Raw genomic sequence first — 19,773 nt, 5'->3', positions numbered from 1 at the left:
AGTTAATAAAAGTTACTTTATCTAAGGATCCCAGAAAATCAAAACCAGTATTAAGTTGGTAAATATGTGCTGTAGACACACTTCCTGTATTCCACCTGGAGATGAGATTACAATGGTCTTTGCTTCTGGTTTTTAACAGTTGGAGGGTTTTTTAATGCTGTTTTAATATAAAGCAAACCATATTCTACCACTTTGAAGGTAGTCCAGGTAATCTCACGTTTATCAAAAGAAATGCATGCTGTATGTTAGGATATGCAAATCTTTAGCTCACTTGAAGAGATCCCAAATGTTTTCTGTATACATTAAGCCTCTGGGAATGGGATAGAACTGAGGCAGGTTCTCCCATATCATTGTGCCAGGGGAGTACTTGGACTAAGTGTGGAATACTCATTTGGGTATTTAATGTGTAAGCCTCTTTCTTACGTTTCTGAAGCAACACTCATATTTTTCTGGAATAAATTCTGCAACATCCTGAATATCGGAGATTCAGGGCTTTAAAGAAAACAAGAAAAAAATTTCCACCTAAAGCCAGCTCCACAACTAGCTGACTCTTTTTTTTTTACCAGCATTCTGGTCCTTGTATTCTCTCTTTTAAGCTGTTGCTCTCCTGTGTTGTTAAGTGGGAATAACTGAGGTGTTCTAATCTATAAACAATCATTATGTTATTCTCTGTAGCTTTGGGAGCTGGTTGCTCAGAGGCTATTCTGGCAGAACAGTCATTATCTGTATGACTTTCTGTGTTTAAGACAGGTCTTCATATTAGAGATCTTACAGATGGCCACCTGGAATGAAGGCTGAAGAATACTTTTACAGGACAGTTTCTATTCAGTTCTTGCACCTACTTTGTGGGAGAATGTGGATCTTCACTGATCTGAATACATTGCCTTCATCTTTGTTAATTCAGCTCTGACAGTATCAAAAGTGATGCTTAAGTTCTTTAACTAAATTTTTTTATAGAGGTGCCTTTTGATAATGGAGCACTTGTGTATTGAGTATTTTAGGACACTGCCACAATATAAGCTAGAACTGCTCATCAAAAGTTTTTTTAAATGTAGAGATATTTTAGATGAAGTTGACATCCTACCCATGTTTTATAGAAATGATTGGTACTGTATGAAGTTATGCTTCTGGTTACAGTAATATTTTAATCCTTGATCAACATATTCTTCTGTGGTGAACAGAGATTCTTGCTTCACTCAATTTGAACGAGGTCCGTTTCTCAGACAAAATTTTCTCATTGGTAGGGCAGTATTCTGAAGTTTATTTCAGTTTTATATTGATAATCTCATTTTGCATTTCCTTTGAAGTGCTTTGATTAGGGCATTTTTGTGATGTTTTCATGTTTCTTGTTTGTGAGCTCTACTATTTGGCAGGATATTCTATGAAAGCTTAAGTTGGGCTTGAAAGCAATTGCTTGGCAATGTTCAAATATGGAGAAATTATATTGTTAACAATTTAGCTATTGGAAGTTTTCTTGAGCTATAGATGAAATGTTTGCATCTACTAGATATATAGTAGATATAAATATCCTTAAAGCCATTGGAGTTACTTGAAATAATATAAGGTTGATATAAATTTAGCAAAATGATCTGTTTTCTTCATGAACTCTAATCCCTTATACAAAAAATAATGAAGAATTTTAGCAACTAGAGAATTTATCCTACATTTTAAGTACACCTACCTAAAAGTAAGTTGCCTATAATGTACATCCAAATGCTTACACAGTACATTTGATACACTTGTAATGTGTGAGTTTGAGATTGTTGGAATTTTAAAGAAATGTTGCTAAAGGAAACTTCATTTCCCTTGGAGTTTATTGAATGTGAGAAATTGTTGACAGTAAATTGAGATTTCATCCAGATCTGCCTCAGGTTTTGTTCACATATCATGCTAGACTGCACAATGCTGCTGAAAGTTCATTACACTCCTAGATTCATTCCAATCACACTTGGTGACATGGTTGGATAAACTCTTCTACTTGTATATGTGGTTTTGATAACTGTTTGGAAAAGGTGTGATTTTGTTGCATGGAATCTTTAGATTCCTAACTTAAAATGGGGCACTTGCTCTATGTAGTATGTTACATTGACACCAACTTTTTTGTCAAATCTAATGTCAAAGAACTTTCTCTGTTAAAAGTCAGTGAAATCCGGAAGGTAAGAAAGGACCAATTTATAGGTTAATACATATACGAAACCAAAACCCTTCTGAGTTGGAGACATGTTTGAGAAAGCAAATAAATGTATGTGCTTCAGCTACTCTTAACTTCAGGTAAAGAAGCTGCTTGCCTGTGTCACTCAGCCTGTTTTGTGTGAAGCAGGAAGAATGCTGTACTCGCTAATTCTTTAGTTTTGTACATGATGCAGGCTTCCTTTGTTTAAGGAAACTAACATTTTCTTCAGAATGGGACACAAAAGGCATTCTCTTTCAGTCTCTGGAGGTAACCTTGTAAGAGCAGCTGGTTTTGTTTCTTTTAATTAAAAGTCGTTGGATACATTACAAGTCAACACCCAAGTTCTTTGTGTTGGAGCTTGTCCGGTCTGATCTTCTGGCTGGAGGACTGTCTTCATTCGTTCAGAAAGTTCCTGAGCCTAGCAGAGTCCAGGGCACATGACTTTGTAAGCTTTCCACATTACTCTTCTGCCTTCTAGGCATCTGTTACTCACCCCTGTCTGATAGGATACTGTATGACAGGATACGGATTTAACCCTTGAGACACTTCTGATATGTTGCCTGACGACAAGTTTTACAATTGTTTCCACAGTTGCCAAAGATGCTAAATGAATTAATTACATGGGTAAAAACATGTCAAATTCTCAAATGCATGAGGAATTTACCAGAATTGAATATTGAGTATATTTACCTATATTCCCAGCATTTCAAAATGTATCTAGGAAGCTTGTGATTGACTTCATTTCTCTCTCCATTCTCATTAGAAAGAATAAGGGATGGAAGAGAAAGAATGTATCTGCTTAATTCATATATTTTGCTTTTCAGTAATAGATTTGTATCAGTTTTCATAAATCAAGTGAACATTTTGCTTAAACTATATGCAGTAAGAAATAAAAATTAATTGCTCTTTCAAAAGGGCATTTTCTCAATTTGTATTTGCTTCACAATGAGTAGCTACATATTTTTGCAAGTCAATTTTGGACCAGTAACTCAAGGACTCATCTCCCCAGAATTTGCAAGTGCTGATTTCCATTGTTAAAATAAACTACCTTTTGATCACTGGAACAGCAATGAATTCCATTTCAAGAACATGCTTACAATACACTGCAGATACTAACTCAGACTTTGAAAAGAGTTGAGTTGCAGCAGTAACGTAATGTTAACGTAACATTAACACAGGCTTCTTTACCCATTTGACTAGGCATCTCACCCTTGTTAATTAGCATCTTCTTGTCTAGGTTATGGTATCACGTTTTTTATCAGTGTAGGTTGACCTTTTTGTGCAGGGACAAAGAATCAGGAGCAAAATCTTACATGCTTTGATACTTCATGTTTGCCTGAAGGTCTGTGTCTATACTAGCTTCTCACAATGAAAAGTGCTAGCTGTGACTGCTCTGGGAAGTTCTGCTCTAAAATTTGGTATCAACTACAACTATACTTGTGCAGATCGTTTTGGTTTGATAATCTGCAGCTTGGAGAGCATCCCTTATAAGATTATGGCTTGGGATGCAAGTTCATTAGAGGTGTCTGGTGCACATTGTCCTACCTGGATTTTACCATGTCTGATGGCAGAAAAAGCAGGTGAGGTTTATGAGGTCCTATTTTTTTATATTTGGGTAACATCACACTTAAAGACTCTTAGAAAAGCTGTATCTCAGCCAAATGTAATACTAGACTCACTGTTTCAAAATTAGAATGATCAGCAAAAGAGTAAAGTAAAACAAAGTCCTAACATCAGAATTCCTTTTTAGTGCCTTCTGCCTTTATTACCTATAATTATACTGTGGTAGTTGAGTCTGGAATATGAAGTTAGTGAGCTATGGTGTTGGTCATGGCTGTTTCCCAACCAGTTTGTTTTTATAGACTTGAGCCTCTCTAACAGATGTATAGTCTCTTCTTTTCAGAACTGGAAAAACATGAAGGTCTTAAAGATTGTTAATAATTGAAATATTTCCTGGCTAATGAGTTTTTATTTCCAAACTACCTTTCTGACATGAGCAGATGGGTGCTTTGCTATTGCCAGTTTATTCAAGATCATTTTCTTGGCTTTGTGGTGTTTCACACATCACAAGTGTCACTGAAGTCAACTCTGATCTTCACTTTTCAGTACATAGCTGTTTCTCTTTAGAGACCACAGATGATACACTAGTCACGTCATTTGCTCACATGTAATACAGTGATTAAAATCTACTCATCTCTCTCTCCTTGCTGTTGTGGTTGGAAGGAAGTGTTCAGTGTGAGTCTAGTTTTTGCTGTTAAGTCCTCATATGCAGAGTGATTGGTGTGCTTTGTTACAGAGTAGGAGGATGATTTCCCCTTCTTGACGAGCTGCTGAACGTGCTGTGGGGAAGAGAAGTACCCAAAAACTGTGCTGTGGCAAGCAAAGGAGTTGCTCTAAGGCACTGGGAGCATGTATTCCACTAAGGAGAGTGAAAAATTGTAGTGAGAACTAGGGAACAGACAGCTGATCCTCAGACTACAAGACCTTTCTTCTTGGAGTCTTGGAGGAGATCTACTGTTTTATTTCATCCCTATTTTTAAAAAATGTTGGTGTTGGTAGAATCTGGGTACTGCTGCTTTAAGGCTTGACCACTTTGTCTAAAAAAGGAATTTGCTGCAAAAATGTTGACTGGTATAGAAGCTTTTGCTTTTCATAGTTACCAAGCAGATAAAATGCTCAGGGCCATCTGTAGTGATATCAGTGAGTGTTTGAAGCAGTGTGTTCGTAATTCAGGGGGTGCAGGGTAACTCCCTATCAGCAGACACTTTTCTTGATTGTGGATTTGCATGCTTGTTTTTATGGTGGGATTTTTGGTGGGAGTGGGGGTAGAGATGTGGAAATTTGGAGGGCTGGCTCTCAGTTGCATTCCTCTGATCGGGTAAGCTTTTTCCTTGCAAAAGAAGAACAGTGCATAGGTTTACTGTTTAATTCAATTGATCGACAGTGTAGCAGTTACAGTAGTTAATGCAAAATGTCACAGCTGATAAACTATTTCCTTTTCTGACATCCTTATGTATGCTAGCAAGAGATGAAAATATTTTCTGTTAGGACTTAACTTGGATGTTTGGTTTTGTACAGGTTTTGAAAGGTGAGAGAAATTGTGGTCTTTTTCACTGGTGAAGTTAGAGAAGTCAAAATGAGACTTTTTTTTCCACAGTGAAAGAAGGATCAAAAACAATTTTTTGCTGATGGAGACATGAAATTAGGTGAACTCAGCAAGTGAAGAGTTTTACAGTGGCAGACTGCAGATATGTTTTTGTTAGTGATGATGTCATTTATTGATGGTTAATAATTGTGTCTTTGAATTAATAACATGGTTTTAGAATCTGCTTCATGCGTAGGAGGTTCTGTAACCACGATCACTTTGTAAATTGTGGCATAGTGTGTTTATTGTCACTAAATTCTCCATTCAATGGAGCCTTTAATTTACAGCAAAGTTACATTGCTTCATCTGTTAAGATATATTCCACACCCCCTCTAAGCTGAAAAACTGTGACTGCAATAGCACATTTTAATTTGGTCTGTTAAGGTTAATTGAAGATGGCAGAACAGCTGCCTGTTTCTGGTCATCATCACTGCAGGTCCTACAGGTAGTAATTCTTATCAGTAGTTTTGGTGTCCTTGCAGTGTTTGGAGCAAGTGACATGGGAGTGCTGCAAGTGAAGGGTTAACTATTTTGAATTCCAGAATTCAAAAATGCAGCAGTTTTTAATCTGTAAACTACACACTTTATTAATGCTTTGATGCTGATACTTAAAATGTTAAAAGGCATGAAAAAAATTTTGAAGAGACAGAAAAGTATGAAAAATAATTGCTGAAACTGGAACATCTATTATCACCTCTATTGTTGTAAGCAGAAAGAAATTAGCCAAAAGCTTGTGTCAAATAAAATTTGTTAGCATGCCTTGTTAGTGAAAAATTGAGCAGTTGTTTGACTATGTGACTTCAGTCTTTTAGGGTTCCTAAATTCTAGAATTTATCTCAAGCCTTTATTTTTTTACATAAGGTATGAATTCAAATACAATAAAATAATTGTTGCTGTACATGTCTGCATACTTAATTCTGTAGAGCATATTATAAAATATAATACCAGACAAATTCTGGATGCTGGGTAAGACTACTTATAATCTCTTATGGAAAAAAATTTGCATTTAGATTTTGGGCTAGGATGTGTTCTGTTTATTTTCAGTTGCTGTGTACACCCTGTCTTAAGATAGTTATTTAGAGCTTCTAGCATAGGAATAGAAAACTTTGCTTCTTTTCATTCTGGAGTAAAAATCTGACAATAGAATTTCATGAGTGTGATGCAACATTAGGTTAACCTTCAGGAAAAGTAAGCAATGAAATAATGGAAAATATGTTAACTAAGTAATTCTTATAGGTCCAAGATACATATGGTATTTGAAAAAAAGCATTACATGCAAAGCTCTGTTTTCAGTATTCATCACGTTTATGCTCCTATCTGGTATAATGGGAAAAGAGTCCAATGCTTTATTGTCTAGATTTCTGACACTTTGTAAATATTTTCTCTCTAGGCCAGTTGGAATGCCAAAAATGGAAAAAGTTTACCTACATAACCCTAGCTCAGAAGAAACAATTACATTAGTATCAATATCTGCTACAACATCACATTTTCATGCATCATTTTTCCAAAATAGGGTAAGTTTTTTTACTTTCTCAAAATCAGCTTTTCTTCCTCCTCTCAAATCTGAATGGAAACTTCTCTAAAAGAGTGACTTACTGCAGTAACTACATACCTAGAAGTATTAAGATACTGCAGTTCTTCTCATGTCGGAGCAAATTTGAACTGAGCACAGAAACGCAAAGAGTCCTGACTATGTTGGAAATATATATTAAAATTGATGGTTTAACAGCAGATCTCTTTTGTTGCTGAAGTGACTACATTTTCTCAGAGCACTTACAGAAAGAGACTGTTCCTATAAATTTTCTGAATATTCTAAGTCATGTGAAGTGGTGTTAGTGTGCAGTAGTCACTCCAGTGTACTTAGAGCTGTAAGGAATTGTGATACGGGAACTTGCACGTTCAAAAGCATGTTGTCAGCAGGGTTAACTCCTAATCACATTGCTGTCAGATAGAGTATTCTAGTTTCAGTTTTATTTGCAGGGCCTGTGGCTTAGCAAGAGCCATGTAAAACATGAAAAAATTCAGAAAACCGGTTTGATAAGCAACCTGTCACATTAATGGAAGTCTTGTAGCAGTTGCATTTCTCCAGTGACCTTTGAACTGTCAGTCTGAAATATTTTTCTGATAAGCTGAACTCTGAATTCACAATTCAGTGCAAAAATTCAATAAAATATGATCCTGCACTAGATAATAGTTTGAAATTATTGCTATTTTTATTAGTTTTTCACACATTTCATTTGTTTGAAAGTGCTACTTTTTTCATTCCAAATCTGCAGCTGACTTTCTAATGTCAGTATTCAACAAAGGACACATGAGGATTTCTGTATCACAAAAACTATTGTTCATCTGCATGATGCAATTTATTCAGTAAACAGTTTTGCTTATCCCCCTGCTTTCTTGCTTTTCTTTTTTCCAGAAAATTCTTCCAGGAGGGAATACGTCCTTTGATGTAGTTTTCCTCGCAAGAGTAGTGGGAAATGTAGAGAACACTTTATTTATTAACACTTCTAATCATGGGGTATTTACTTATCAGGTAAGAGAATTAAAGAATGCTTTTCAGAAAAGTGAAGTGTGAATCAGGCAGAGTACCTATTATGGAATGATTAACAATCCAAGGATACTTGCACAATAGTGGTGGGTTGTTGGTTTGGGTTTTTTTCCCACCAACCCAGCTGAAGAAGTTTCCATCCCTGTTGTTTGTTGTAACACAGATACACCATTGTAAGGATCAGTAGGGCAGTACTGTAAGCCAGATCAATGAAATTACAAAGGATTTTAAATCCTCCCGGTACCTTTTTTTGCATGTGTTGTTTTAGTGGCTCATTGTACGGATCTAGCTCATCCTTTAACTCTTTACTTATCTGATCCAGTGGCAAGACAATGTTGTTCATTAAGCTGGCAAAAAATTACTCAGTGGAGATTCAGAAAGATAATTCAGACAGATGAGTCTGAAGAGACCGAAAAGTGAAAAATGAGAGAAATCCTCTTGTTGAAAGAATATAACTCTTACCATGAAAATGTTTTGCAAACAACAACAAAAATGCTTTCCAGTATGGATAGTTTCATAATGATATGATTAAAGGAACATTCTATACTTTGTTAGACTTTAGCTGTTATCTGTCTATGACACTACTCCAGAGTGTCAGAAAAAAGGATGGATTTTTTTGATTGTCTGTTTTTCTGTATACATGTAAGTAATTAGTAGAAATGGGGAATAGCCTTTAGCTGCAAACGAAGCCAGTTTCTTTATTTCAGAGCTTTAGTATGATACTTGTTTTAAAGGTTTAGTTACAAGTATACTATAAATCTAATCAAAAAGACTTTATGGTGGTTTGCTAAAATGGGTGTGCATGTTAGGCTCTGCAGCAATTACATACAGATACTTAAGTTTATGTTTCTTTTTCTGAACCAGGTGTTTGGCATTGGAGTTCCGAACCCCTATCGATTGCGCCCATTTATTGGGGCACGAGTTCCTGTAAATAGCAGTTTCTCTCCTATAATAAATATCCATAACCCTCACAGTGAACCTTTGCAGGTGAGTGTAAGAGAAAAATCATTAAATGCTTGTTTATTAATGGTATTCATGGTATTAAACTGAAATTTTGTTGATTTTGGTACTTAAAATTCTGTTTGAACTTTGGAGCTATTGGAGGTCATGTATTTAATATTTCAAGATTTTTTTTTCTGCTTAAATGCAAATCAGTTCTAGACATTTTACATTATAGTCACAGATCTCAGTTTCCTAAACTGAGATTTTCCAGTGAAATTCCAGTTTTTAAAATGGTTGTAATTACTGAAAAATAAAGATTTAAACTTCACTGGTAATTAGGAGGAATACTGAAGCAAGCAAACAGATCTTTTAATCCAGTGATGTCTCTTAGCTTCATTCTGTTTGGTTTGCACAGCATAAGATGTTGTTTCAGTATACCCCAGTGTGTAATCTTGGAAACCATTCTTATGTTTGGGCAGGATTGATGTCTTTACCTAACCCAAATTCTGATTCTGTTAAGTGATTCACAAACAGTAAACTGCTCTAGAAAGCACATAAAGTGTAGCACTAGCAAATGGCTATGTCAGCATTAAAGTGAATTTGTAAGGTATTCCAGTGGTCAAATAGTTACTAACCTATGCCATTGCCCATGATAGCTGATAAGTAAACAGGATCCCTTTAAGGCTGAGTGCTAACATTTTCCTGTTACCCACCTCAGGTGGTAGAAATGTATTCCAGTGGAGGTGATCTCCATTTAGAGCTTCCAACAGGTCAGCAGGGAGGTACAAGAAAGCTGTGGGTGAGTAGTCATGTCTTGCAGCAGTCATTGTACTTGTTTGGGGGGTTTTATTTTGATATGAGCTTAGGCTTTGGGTTTTTTTACTAACTTTGTGTCTTGTCATGTAATCATTTAAAATATCCCATTTAAATGTAAACAATAACAGGGTCTGTTAATATTATGGTCGTAGGAGTTGAATGAAAGGTTTAATTAAGATAAGCCATATGCATTGAGCTGTGCTGTTTTGAAATGTGAAGAATAAAATTATTCCCATTAGAATGAATTACACCTACCTGAGTTTTTAGTCCTGGAGGCCTGTGAGCTGGATCTAACGCACAGAAAAAATATACATGTTTTTCTGTTTGGTATGTTGGCTAGGTTTTTTTGGTTTCTTTTAATTTGTCTTGGCTTTTTTGGTGGTGCTGGCATTTTTTAACTTTGAAAGTCCTTCCTGCAAATTACTATGAATGCACACATGGATTGAAAATGAAGCTACACAAACTTAGGGAAGAAAAATCTATAATGGGCTACTAAATAAAACAACAGTGTATGTAGCTGAAGTAAATCCCTAGGTCATGAGTTAAGGTGGCTGGAAACTTCTGGAAAATGCTCCTACATGCATGCTCTGGAGCTACTCCCTACTCATCATGTCTGCTGCTAGAGACAAGGTGGTGGATTGGATGAACTCCTGGTCTGACTCATTAAATCTTGTTTGAAGTAACACATACTGATATCTTTAAGTGAAATAAAAATCAGAAGCATCCTGAAGGTACAGTTCTTGGCTCCATGCTGTATGTCACACCATTAGTAATGTCCAGCTAGATACAAAATCTATTTTCCTTTTCAGTTGGAATTACTTGATTTTTTGATGACTGGTTTTTGGTCTAGGAGAGACTTCAGAGCCATTGGGCTCCTAAGTTTGTCTCTTGCTCAATTGTATCATTACAGTAATGTGACAGTTATATTTGTTTTAAGAGGGTATTTCCAAGTGAGTTACAAAGGACAATCGCAATTCTTATCTTTTCTGGAGAAAAGTCCGTCAGAATGGCAGAATTTTAGTTTTAGGTACAAAAGTTGCAAGGAAATAAGTATTAACACAGATCACAACATTTTTAAAAAGGCAGTGGAAACAAATACTGAGGGTTAGATGTTCACATGAAAATGGATTTTAAAACATTAATTAATGTCCTAATGTTTTGACACTGCTTTGGTCAAATTGCATTGCTTCTAAAGATAGCCCCTTACTGGTTGTCAGGAGAACTCAAGGGGGATATTTTTCAGAGCATGAAGCTTTTCAGCTTCTCTTGGCCAGGTTGCCAGTTAAAGCAATGATGACTCACATGTGAAAGCTTCCAGTGTCTGGCAAGGATTGATCCTCTTGTTTCCTCTACCCATCCATTTTCATACCCACTGGTATGCATTTTCATATAACCATTGATATTTCAAAACAATAAGGCAGTTTTAAGAAATCAAACCAGTAGGAGGAAACACACAGATACATCATTGTATTGGTTATGTCAAGAGCTGCATTGCAGTTAGAAAAACCTTCAAAGCAGCAGAAATTCCTTGAGCTATGGTGATGATACTTTGACATATGGATATACATAATTGTGAAAAATCGTTCTGATGCCAAATACTTGAATGATTGGATGGAGCAGTCTACATATGCAGGAGTATTTTTTGATCTGACCAACTTTGGATCCCTAGTTACACATATGGAAGAGTCAGATCACATCCTTTGATACATTAATGAATGGCTGCATTATGTTGGGTCTGTGAAAACAGAACTTGAAATCTTCTTACTTTGATATTCACAGCTTTCAAAATATACATCTGCAGTTATTATGCCTTAGAAAATTTCCAGTCAAGGTTTTCATCTTCTATTTAAAAACAAAAACCAAGCAACCAACCAAAAATACAGTCCTCAGACCTTCTGTAATGTGATGAGGAAGACAATCTGATGTTCGTATTTCAGCTATAGTGCTGAAGTTGGTCTTGTGCTGCAGCTGTGTTCAGAAAATACAGAAAGAGATGTCTTTCAAACCCTGAATGCAGATTAGAACCGACAGAATAGGCATGGTACAGCAACTGAAATTAGTTTTTACTTTGTCCTGTAAATTACACAGTGACTAATAAACGTGGAGCTCCACAAGCTTCTGGCTGCATGGAGTTATGCACTGTTTTAGTTTGTGTTTAGCACTGAAACTGTATGGCCTGCATCTGCTTTGGAGAAAAAGCACTTAAAGTATGCAAAGTCAATATTTTACATTACTGTCAACATTTTTTCTGAATATCTTTTTTTTATTGCCAGATTCTGCTAATGTAGTCTACTGTCTTTTTACCACAAATTGAATATGTAAAACTTAGAATCATAGAATTATTAACTTAATCAAATGAGACATGAAAGTTCTCTTGCATATACCTAGTTTTAATCAGTGTCATATTAGATTATTACAACTATCCTTTATAAATTTAATGGTAATTTTAGTTATATGAAGTCTAACTCTTCCTGCTATTGTAGCTTTTTCTCTTCTATTGTAATTATTTGGTGTGACAGCTTTTTTTGTAATCACTGCGCTCTCATAGATGTGCTTTGATAATTTATCAGGAAATACCTCCCTATGAAACAAAAGGAGTGATGAGAGCCAGCTTTTCTTCAAGAGAAGCAGATAATCATACAGCCTTCATCAGAATAAAAACAAATGCCTCAGACAACACAGAAGTTATTATTCTGCCTGTTGAAGTAGAAGTTACAACAGGTTTGTGAAAGAATGGTTGGGGTTTGGTTGATTTTTGGGTTTGCTTTGTGTTTTGGTTGGGTTTTTTTTCAGTTATTCAAATTAATTAACTCTTAGTATAATAAGAAAATAGTAACTTTTTTTTTTTTTTTTTAAGCACCAGGAATCTATTCATCAACAGAAATGCTAGATTTCGGTACACTACGAACACAAGGTAAACCAGTCTTCAGTTCTCAAAGTATTGATGAGAAATAGGGTGGGGAGGGGAAAGCCCAGTACCTTTGTACTGTTCAGGGTTGCTTGTGGAATGATGCTTTTAAAAAGATAGATAACAGTGGGTTACAATAGTGCACAGATGCAAGAGTACTTGGGGTGTGGACAAGCAAGCAGTAGTTTGCAAACCAGGTTGTAAGCCCAGTAGTAAGGTTAATATTACACAGTTGCACATGACTTAGTCTGAACAGCATTTCGGTTCAATTAGTTTGTGAACTTGTGAAAATTGCTTCACTTCTGGGCAAGTCTTAATAATTTTCAGACACTTTTTAAATTGTCTTTATATGCATTTGGGCTTAACAGTTTACATTAATATTGTTTAGTGATAAAAAAGTATATATCAGAAAGTAGTAAAACCAGAGATTTTTTGAAACTGTAAGAGGGATTTACTGCTGACGAAAAAGAGTATTTATCTTTTGTTCAACTAAAAAAAGATAGCTTCTGAAGAACTTTTCCATGCTACTTCCTTAACATGTAAAGTTTTTCAAGTAAGCGCAATTTCTCCTGAACATGTAAAGATATTCAAGTAAGAGTAATTTCTTCTCAACATGGTGCATCTGAGAAAGTTATTGATAGTAGTATTTTTAGCCAGTTCACTTCTTAATGTGTTAGAAATGTGAGTGGTAAGCTGAAGCATGTAATACGTACTAATACACAAAAAGGCAGTTTTGTGTCAGATTCTTGGGACTAGCTATTTTGACTGGCTGTTCTGTCATGTTAATATAACTTTTTAATGCTGAACAGTGGAGGTATATAAGAAACCAGCTAGTGTAAATGACTTTATATAAGATTGACATGTTGAAATAGCCTAATAGACAGTATTTTTTGTTTTTTAACAGATCTGCCAAAAATTTTAAATCTGCATTTATTAAATTCAGGAACAAAAGATGTGCCAATTACAGTAAGTTTGATTTCTTTTGATTTGAAACTTTCTACATGTATTTATCTTTTCTCATATTTTTTCTCATGGTTCACAGGTTTACCATGTAGTGGTCAGAATTAGAAGCTAGGTGATATGTGACTGAAAATGTAACTTCAAAGCAGAGCAAATAATTTTTTTGCATGTTAAAATTAATTTGCGTCATAGTCTCTTTTGAATGCTCTGAACAGCATTTTTAGGCTGTACCTGCATTATCTGATCCTTTTGAAACTTTTATACTTGAGAGCAGTAATTCTTGTTCAGTGGATAAGAGATTAATACAGAGTCTGTAAGATTCTTTGTCCTCATCACATTTACACATCAGTATATAAAGTGGTTCCCCAACATATTTTTTTAAGATAAGCCAAGAGTAGCTTTCAAGAGCTGCCTGTAAAATTACCTTTTTTTTCTTGAGCTTATCTGCTTTGTTGCTTGAAATAACAAAAGAACCCAAACACTCTACGGCCCTTTGCAGTAAGACCTCTGGAGCTGAACGTGAAGTGCAGCCAGCTTCAGAATTCTTTCATTTCGATTTTCTACTTTGTTTTTGTTTCAGAATTTCAGCACTAGTCTGGTAGTCTGCCTTTGTTCATTCATACCTTTTTCCTGTGTGATTTTTCTCATTGCCCACTATTTTTCTCACTTCTTCCTTCTTCCCTTCCTGTCTTCCTTCTTTTCCAGATTTAGTTGTGTAGCTAGCTATACCTTGTCCCAGTGCACTTCAAAAAGTGTTGAAGTGTTGAAAAGGAACCAGAGGAGCCAGAAGAATGACTGAAGGATTGGCAAAGGTTCCTTACTGAGATCTTGGAGAGCATTTCTATGCTTATAAAGCTTGAAGCTGTAACTATGAGGAACAGTGTTTTAATAGTAGAGATCTAGCAAAATCTTAGGATACTGGAAACTGAGGCTAGATGAATTTAAAGTAGAAACAGGAAACATTTTTAGTGATGAAGATAAGTTTTCACAGTGACAATAGACCATTGCAGTGCTTGCTAAGCTATTATTCACTAATAATTTTCAAGACAAGAGAAACTTACAGTATACTGCAAACAAGAGAAACTTACAGAATAGTGCAAAAAGATTTTATTTCATTGAGGTCCTGATGCTTATTGCAGTGAGGTCAGGTGATCCTATAGGAATAATGGCTTTGTAAGCTATAGCACAACTTCCATAGAGAGTTTTAAAAACCAAAAAGAGCTGTATATGATTTTTGCATTGAGAGGGTTGGTAAATTCAATAAATTATTTTTCCAGCTATATTTGCATGTTTGTCTCCTTAGATTTAAAAGTTTGCTTTTTTATTATTATAATTATTATTATTATTATTTTAAAATGTGTAATGTACTTGCTGTGTACAATGCAAATAACCATGTTTTCAGACCATCAGTATCACTTCTAATACCTGGTTGTGTAATGCCTAACTCATACTCCTCCATTTAAAAAAAAGACCCAAGCCCATCCATTTTTTTAAGCTATGGTCTTTGGACTCTGGGCAGTAAACCATAAATACCAATCTAATGGAAGGCTGTTACTTGATAACCATTATGCATGTCATGACAAAACTTTTCCAGGAAAAAATTATTTTTTTTCCAGGAAAATTATTTTTTACTGTGTATCAAAGCAGTTAATTGGCTATTTTTAAAGCCTTTGGGACTCACTTTTGCAAGGAAAAAGCTACCACACAGGTCCAGACATGTGTTTTTCAGTGTATCACATGGCACATTAAGTCAATTGTTCTTTTCATTAAGAGACAGCTTTTTTGGGAAGTTTGTAACCTTTCTAGCTTCTGAAGCGCTTTGTGAATTCCTGCTGCTGTGCCAATCAATGAATTTCAAAGTGGAAAGCAAGAGTAAAGAATTCACCAAGAAGGGACTTGGTGAATAGCTTACTTCTAGGAAAGCTTGACAAATAGACTTCTGACCCTTTAGAGACAGTTTAAAAGTAGTGAGACAGAACTGTGTGAGAAATTTCATCTTAATGTCAGAAGAAAAGGCCAAGGCTATATTTATCATATGTTTAAGCTGGGTGCTGGAGGAACTAAATATCTTCAGGTCACCAGTATGTGAGAGACTGCTAATACTGTTGCCAGACTTGTAGTTGTTCTGCCTTCAAGTACTTAGTCATGCTATGGTTCAACAAACTGGTTGAGGAAGATAAGAGCAAGTCATTTTCAAATTTTAAAACTCCTTATAATATCTCCCTCATTTTGTAGGGTTTGTTCCATTATTAAGGAGAATAATGCTTATTTCATGACTGGATAAACTAGTCATGCTGCAACAATTAAGCTGTTCTGTCAAAAATCTGGTATATGTAGATTGTTGAACACTGTTTTATCCCATCTCTGTAATGAAAATTTTGTGTTTCCTTAAGGCACTTTAAGCCTGACTGCTAAAAGCGAAGGGATACTTCAAAACTTGAGGTCCTGATCATATTTGATGCATGAAGAACCAGGAACTTTGGGACAGCCTTAGTGAAGCTGAATGGTATCAGTTTGAAAACAAGAATGTTTGTGTAAGGAAGTATTAAGTTCTGTCCCAGCTTTAGAATAGGGATTAATAGGGCTTAATTTTTCTTAGCAAAAGAAGTAGTTTTCTGTGTTGTGTCTTCATCTTCACATTTGGGTGCATGCATCTCAAAATTATCAAGGATTATAGTTTAGTAGTGGTTTGTTCCATGTTCTGGATGATTCTTTGTGGAGAAAGTGAACTTTAATTAGTTAGGTGTTTCTCTGTTTAAACACAAGGCCAAGAAATTTCTGACAGTTGTGTCTGTAAAAGAGAATAAAACAGTTCAGAGGTGGTTCTGACACTAATGGAACCAGCCTTAATCTGCTACACGTAGCCACAGGGCTTTTTTGGTTATGCAAGGTGGTCAAGACAAAATGAGGTTCAGGAGCCTTCTGACTGGTAAACAGTATAGATGAACATGTGCCCATCTTCCAACTCATACTCTTTAGTTTATTAGAGTACATGTAGCCCAGGAGTCCTTAAACCTTCAAAGTCTTTCTCATGAACTCCTGCAAAAGCACAAACTTGTAGCCCCTCTTTGTGTCCTTTAGAACATTTAAGGTCTTAATTTTCTGCAGTCATGATAAATACTGAATGTGTCTTCACAGAGCAGGGTTAGGAATCCTGAGTGGGTCATTCTGTGGGAGAGCCATCTATTACTGAAGCATGTCTATTTTAAATTATTCTTCCCTACATAAGTTGCTGTTAGGAATTTTTCTGAGAAAATTGGTGGTATTATGTTCTTAATGGAACTTGTTTTGTTGATGATTTTTAATGCATATTTCAGGACAGGTTTTATTTGAGCTTTATTACAAATAGGTTGAAATTTGAGGAAAGTCACTTTGAAAGGATTCTTAAGGATGTTTGTTTTTTCCCTAGTTGTCTTAATTTTGTATTTCCCTTTATAGCATGTAATCAAACAACCAATGGGAACTGTGCATTATGTAGTTCAGAAATTTTCAACAAAACAGTGTAAATTCCTTCCTTAACTAAATTGGCCAGCTGCAGACATTTTGAGTAAATGTAGGTTTGTTACATTTGTGGTTTAAGGTATGCACCTCTGAAACCTGCCATTTTTCTGGTAACAGGCTGTCTTTTTGAATATTTCCAGTTGGATTTATTAGATGAAATCAGCATTATTTCAAGCCAGTAATTAAAGAAAGCATTTTATGTGAAAAGAGCTTCTAAAAATATTTATTGTCTCTGTCATCCAGAAGTTATGAACTTTATCACAACTTTGATTTCATCTGCTTTAGGAGGCTTTTTTTAAAAAAAATGTGTCAAGACTTTAGTTTTGCAGTGTGGATCTCATTAGAAGAAAATTGAGATAGTTATTAATTGACTTATGAAGAGAAATACCAAATATCTGTACCCCATATACACAGATATGGTGGTGGACAAAGATCAGTGCTATAAATCCAAAATACAAAACGTCAGGTTGAGTTAACGGAGATTATTCATTAGCTGCAGAAGTAGTGCTGCCACTAAAGGATCATGTGGTTTGCAGAACTTAGTTATTTATGCACACTTTTATGGCTTTAATTTACAATCAAGGACAGCTTGACTTGGAAGAACTGTAATTGGTTTGTACTACTAGCTGTCTGCCTTGCTCCTCCCTGACCAAGAAAGGTTCAGCTGCTTATTAAACAGGTGCTAAACCTCTGCAGCCCAGCAGAAGGTAAGGCAGCACTCATTTCAGTTTCCTTAATTCAGCATCCTGTGATTTGCTGTGGCTTTAACAGCTGCTACATGAGCAGCTGAGCTGTTCTTAAAGCAGGAGAAGACAGCTGGGGAGGAAGAATCACGGCAGCCATCCTAATTTTAAGCAAAACAAGAGTAAGATCATTTAAATGCTTCATGCCCAGTTTCTCCATGGAATCTAGATAGAGTTTGCTACCAATGTTTATAGAGTCTTCAGAGGATGTGGAATCCCTTATCCTGCTGCATAGCAATGAGTACCTTTACAAATCAGCTCTGGCTATTAATTGACACAATAGCTCTTCCAGTGAAGCCCATTTACCTTTTCCCTTTAGTTTAAAACAGTAAATCATCAGGTGTAAAGGGTGACCTTGTAAAGTGTTAGTGTAGAATGAGTGTCATCACAGATCTACAAAATGTTTCTCTATACACTTAGTTATTTTTTTCTCTGCAGACTTAGCATGGGATTAGAGACAAGGGAGATAGATGTCTGTGTCCTCTGGTAGTTGCACAAGTCAGTTAACAGCTTTGTTAGTGAGTGCACCAGAAACAAATAGCATAGCTATTGTAGCCCTGCAGCATTAAGAATAAAAATGAAATCCTAATTTAAATAAGGTTTGGTTTCTATTTTATTAATAGGTTTCTGGCCATACTGCTACTTAACTCAACATCCCTGAGGAGAACCCACTGCTACCTGCTTTCCTTTATATTGACTGAGTAATTTGTAGGACCCAAAAAAAGTTCTAAAACCACTTGTAATGCTGCTTTGTTATAGGAAAGACAGACCTGCAAGAGCTTGGTCAAAACTAGTTGCAGTTTTATCACTGTGAAAGACACATGAAGGCGCCACAGCATGTTAGCAATGATAAATTTACAGATGCTTCATATTTTGATTGTTTGCAGAGTGTTAGACCTACACCACAGAACGAAGCGATAACAGTTTATTTCAAGCCTGTTACGTTAAAAGCCTCTGAAAGTAAATATACCAAAGTTGCAAGCATTAGCTTTGATGGTAAGTACTGCTCCTCTCTTCTTAGAACTTGTCAAGTGCTTCTGAAAACTTACTCAAGTTTCATTGATTATTTTCACTCTCTTAACAAAACACTTTTTATAACTTTGAGAAGAAAATGGGATTTTCCTATCTGGAAAAGGCTTACAGTTCTTCTGAACTTCAGTTATTTCTGAAAGGATTGTCTTTGTTCATGATCAACAAGTAACTTAGACTGGTAAATACAGATGAGAAGAGAAGATATTCTTATTTTTTCTAATAAACATAACTGTATTCTTATGTTAAGGCACTGATTATTTAAATGTATTTTTATTTTAAAGAGATATTTGTTTTTGAGAAATTCTAATAAACAAGGTAACAAGTACAAGTTACTCCTGGGGAAATTTCAGTTATACACAAGAAAATTTTTCACAATGAAAACAATCAGCCATTGAAATAATCTCCCCAAGAAGGAGTGGATTCTGCAGTGTTGGGCACTTAAAATCAATCTGGCCAGGGTGCTGAGACATCTTGTTTAAACTGTACTTCTGCCAGGAAAGGTTGGACCGAGTGGTCCTTGAGGTCTCCTTCCTCATATTCTATGATTTTTCTCCTACATAGTGTGACTTTAAAAATACTATGCTGACATTTTGTAGAAAGGTACCTCTGTTCTTACAGAGATTTTAATCAACTGTTAGGATGGTGGTGACTGCTCAGATGATACTGCTTTAAGATACTAGTTGGTGCTGTAAGTCTTTCTGCCTCGATTGCTTAAAAATGGAGTCTTATGCATGCAATAGTTGTGGTAGACATAATTTTAAAAGTTGTATGGAAAAAGAGGAAATAATTTATTTTTATTATCATTTATGGATTAGCACTTTAGAAATTTAATAACTCATGGTTTCTAAAACAAGTGAAGTACATTTTAGCTTATAAATTTCTGAAAGAGATGAGTTCTGTCAACCTGAGGTGATAATACATTCAGATTTTGAAGCTAGTGGGAATTGTTGTATGAGGACCTACTGACTAACATATGGTACATCTTAGAAGGAATGGTGGTTCCTG

The 19,773-nt window shown here is 35.6% G+C and overlaps 1 protein-coding gene across 1 annotated transcript in view; it reads left to right on the top strand.

The window, feature by feature from the left end:
* Nucleotides 1–19,773, top strand: part of TMEM131 (transmembrane protein 131) — a 93,835-nt gene that overhangs the window by 40,454 nt on the left and 33,608 nt on the right. The window contains exons 5-12 of the mRNA XM_053934530.1: nucleotides 6,709–6,832; nucleotides 7,735–7,851; nucleotides 8,731–8,853; nucleotides 9,527–9,607; nucleotides 12,195–12,345; nucleotides 12,482–12,538; nucleotides 13,437–13,498; nucleotides 18,624–18,732. Of these exons, the coding sequence (XP_053790505.1) occupies nucleotides 6,709–6,832; nucleotides 7,735–7,851; nucleotides 8,731–8,853; nucleotides 9,527–9,607; nucleotides 12,195–12,345; nucleotides 12,482–12,538; nucleotides 13,437–13,498; nucleotides 18,624–18,732 (824 nt within the window). The remainder of the gene's footprint in view (nucleotides 1–6,708; nucleotides 6,833–7,734; nucleotides 7,852–8,730; nucleotides 8,854–9,526; nucleotides 9,608–12,194; nucleotides 12,346–12,481; nucleotides 12,539–13,436; nucleotides 13,499–18,623; nucleotides 18,733–19,773) is intronic.

Source organism: Vidua chalybeata, chromosome 2, assembly GCF_026979565.1.
Source record: "Vidua chalybeata isolate OUT-0048 chromosome 2, bVidCha1 merged haplotype, whole genome shotgun sequence".
NCBI lineage: Eukaryota > Metazoa > Chordata > Aves > Passeriformes > Viduidae > Vidua > Vidua chalybeata.
This window is presented reverse-complemented; position numbering and strand designations above follow the sequence as displayed.